The sequence below is a fragment of the Aptenodytes forsteri genome, unplaced genomic scaffold (assembly GCF_000699145.1).
Source record: "Aptenodytes forsteri isolate BGI_AS27 unplaced genomic scaffold, ASM69914v1 Scaffold230, whole genome shotgun sequence".
Lineage (NCBI taxonomy): Eukaryota > Metazoa > Chordata > Aves > Sphenisciformes > Spheniscidae > Aptenodytes > Aptenodytes forsteri.
The window spans coordinates 24,728-27,956 of NW_008795711.1; the positions used below are offsets into that span (position 1 = coordinate 24,728).

The 3,229-nt window shown below is 63.4% G+C and overlaps 1 protein-coding gene across 1 annotated transcript in view; it reads right to left on the reverse strand.

Annotated features, from left to right (window-relative positions):
- ATP8B2 (ATPase phospholipid transporting 8B2) overlaps positions 1-3,172 on the reverse strand; it is a 27,778-nt gene extending 24,606 nt beyond the window's left edge. Inside the window, exons 1-10 of the mRNA XM_019473159.1 lie at positions 3,134-3,172; positions 2,809-2,922; positions 2,525-2,623; positions 2,285-2,346; positions 2,061-2,133; positions 1,633-1,703; positions 1,384-1,463; positions 1,002-1,160; positions 839-927; positions 568-764 (exon numbers count right to left, since the gene is read on the reverse strand). Of these exons, the coding sequence (XP_019328704.1) occupies positions 568-764; positions 839-927; positions 1,002-1,160; positions 1,384-1,463; positions 1,633-1,703; positions 2,061-2,133; positions 2,285-2,346; positions 2,525-2,623; positions 2,809-2,922; positions 3,134-3,172 (983 nt within the window). The remainder of the gene's footprint in view (positions 1-567; positions 765-838; positions 928-1,001; positions 1,161-1,383; positions 1,464-1,632; positions 1,704-2,060; positions 2,134-2,284; positions 2,347-2,524; positions 2,624-2,808; positions 2,923-3,133) is intronic.
- Between the last annotated feature and the right edge of the window lie 57 nt (positions 3,173-3,229).

The following is a 3,229-nucleotide window of genomic DNA, read 5'->3' on the forward strand; positions in this document are numbered from 1 at the left end:
GGCCCGCACCCACTCCTACCGACAGCCACCGCCAAGCCAGGGCTGGGGATGCAGGGCCTGGCACCGAGGGGACAGCCCGCAGGGCTCCCCAGGCATCTCACACACCTACGTGCCCCAAACCCCCTCCCCGGTCCCCAGGGCAGACAGCAATGAGCTAGTGGGAGGGGTGGGGGCGACACGTTCTTACCTCGGGGCTAAGGGTGACAGAACCCATGCTGGGGAACGAAAAGAGAGAGAAATTAAAAGAGAGAGAGAAGGGGACAGTGCAGGAGCCTGGGAGCTGCAGGAGGGCAGAGCAAAATAACCAGCATGCAGCCAGGGCAGGGAGAGACGAGCAGCCAGACAGACACAGCTGGGGGGGCCCCGAGGGACCTGTGAGGTCTCAGGTATTGGGGTATCCCCGAGGGCAGATGTGGCCCATCACCAGGAGAGCAGCCCGTGCCCACCCCACGCACACAGCTCTGCCCGTGGGTCTCCATCCCTGTCTCCCCTCCCCAGAGGGCACCCCTAATTCCTGGTGCCTGCCCCTTGCACACCCCCAGCCCGGCCCCTCGGCCCCTGCCCTACCTCACATAGAGCGAGATGGGCACCACAGTGTTGAGGATGATGATGTAGGACCAGAAGGAGAGGAAGCCAGAGAAGAAGGCACTGTGCACCCCCTCGTCCCAGGGCAGGTAGATCTGGAAGCAGACGCCCACCTCGTGCTCCCAGATGGCGTTGCCGATGGCCAGGATCACCCCCATGCACACCAGGAACCCGAAGATCTGGGGACAGGACAGGATATGAGAGGCCCAACCGGGCCAGAGCTGGGGCTCCCTGGGATCTGCCTTCTGCATACCCAGAGCACCAGCGTGTTCATCAGCCGATCGATGCTTGTCCGCTTGAACTTGGTCCGGCCGCTGTTCTGCATCAGTTTCGTGTCAGGCCCTGGGGAGAGGGAAGGGCATCAGTGGGGTCTCTCCCTTCTGTGCAGTGCAGCGGCGGCAGCTGTCCCAGCCCACCTGCAAAGATGACAAGGCCGAAGCACCACTCGGTGTTGCGCAGGACGCAGCCCCGCAGCAGCATGTTCTGGTTGCTCAGGGGGTACTTGTTGTCCTTCCAGTACAGCGTCCCGCCAAACTTGTCCAGCTTGTTGTTGGGGGGTTCACAGATCACCTCGCCTGGGCGCACGGGATGGCTTGGCTGTAACGTGCCTTCTCCACGTGGCCAGCTCCACCCCAGTGCTCCCAGCACCGTCCCCAGCTCCCCAGAGATCTGCTTCAAGCCACAGGACCACAACACCGTGTGGATGGTCCTGGTTTCTCCAGAGTGGACCCACGCCAGGTGATGGAGGAGGAAACCGAGAGGCTGCCCCATTGCAGAGGACCAGTTGCAGGCACTCACCGTCAAACCGAGCCAGCTTGCTGGTGTCACCCAGCTCCGAGGTGACGGGGATGGCCTGCCGCACCTTCATGTTGGTCTCTCTGCGGGCAAGGAGGCACCATGCGTGGGGTTAGCGACAGCCTGGCAGGGAGGGTCTTTGCAGATGCTCCGTGGTTTCAGGTCCCCAGCAGCTCCTGCCCTGCCCGCAGCCTGTTCTCACTCCTACCTCTTGCCTTCCCCTGCCACCCGAGGCGAGCAGGGGTTACTTACCCATCCAGCTCCGCGGTCTCTATGTAGCACAACCCATGGGGTTCACTGCTGGAGAGGAGGAGGAGGTCAGCCTGCCGGGAGAGACACATGAAGGGTTGTGCTGACGCTGGGGCTCCCCTACGCCTTTCCTGGGGAAGCTCCTGGCCCTTGGATGCCAGGGGCCAGCGGGGTCTCCGGAGCAGCGCGTCCTTAGCAGGGTGCTGCCGGCACCCTGGCCTGGACACCATCGCCTGAAGCGCCTACATCAGCCAAATCCCCAGAGCTCAAACGCTACAACCTAAATGCAACTTCCAGGCTGATGTCCCTGATGTCTCCACCCCAGGAGGTGATGGAGGAGCGCAAAAGCAGAGTGGGCGCAGCACCACGCTGTGCTGCTGTCCCTGTGCACTGCCCAGTTGGGACCGTGCCCGTCTCAGGGCCACACTCACCGCCACGAACTGGTTGTTCTCCAACTTGATGATGTCTCCAACACGGACGTTCATCCACTGCTCCTGCCGGAGGCTGCAGAGGGACAGCGGAGTGGAGTTAGGCAGGAGCTGACAGCGTTGCTTCTCCCCTGCCCCACTGAGCTCTGCCCCTGCCTGCAGCCCTATGCCACGTCCGGCAGGGCCCCGTGCCCCCTCCCTGACTGCCCCATCCCCACGACACTCACACTCCGCCGATCAGCACCTGAGACTGACGGTTGTTCACCTGGTTGTCGCTTTTATGGCGGAACTGGGTATGGAGGGGAAGAGACAGCAGTGTCAGGCCCTCTGGGGACGGGGTCCTGCATCCCTCCCCCTGAAAATGCCATGGCCCCGGGCACCGCACACCCTCAGCAGGGTCACAGCGCCCTGCCCAGCCGGCAGCAGGCAGCCAGCCCTGGTAGAGGGGCATGTGGGGGAACACTCACATAGTCGTCGGTGGCATCTTTGACAGCTGTGATGGTTAAGACAAGAACCAAAGGCACAATGGTGGTGAACCAGGAGAGCGAAGAGATCTGCGGGATCAGCTGGGGACAGGGAGCGGGAGTTACAGGGGACCAGGCCAGCCCCAGGCCCATGCTACCCCTGCTCGAGGGTGCCAAACCTGCCACTTCCCAAGGGCAGGATGTGCCCTGGGCCCTCCTGGCTGCCCAGCCAGGGAAGGACAGCGTGGGGGTGCCCCGTCTGCCTCCCCAGGCCCCCCAGCACTCACCTGCAGGATGAGGAGGAAGAGGAAATAGGTGTTGGCCACTTCCTGGAACTGCTCGAAGAGGTTGACAGGCAGGAAGGTGACAATGTTGTACTTGGAGGTCTTGATGCAGTTGCTCTGGGGACAGATGGGGCAAGAAGGGGGTTCACGAGTTGCCAAGGCCCTGTGACCCCCCCCAGCATTGCTCTGGGGGCAGGGCTGCAGCTCACTGTGCCCCCAATTTGGGAGCTCTGGACAGCAGCCTGGACCCCCGGCTCCTGCCCCTGCTCTAACTCCGTGGCAGCTTCCTCGAGAAGCCGATTCCTCCGCCTCGGTCGCCAGTCAGTACCCAGGGACCAGCCTCCTCCGGCAGCAGCATCCGGAGCATCCGGGCGGCAGCACCTGGCCCCTCCAAGGGTGACCCCAACCCAGACCCCCTGCTCCC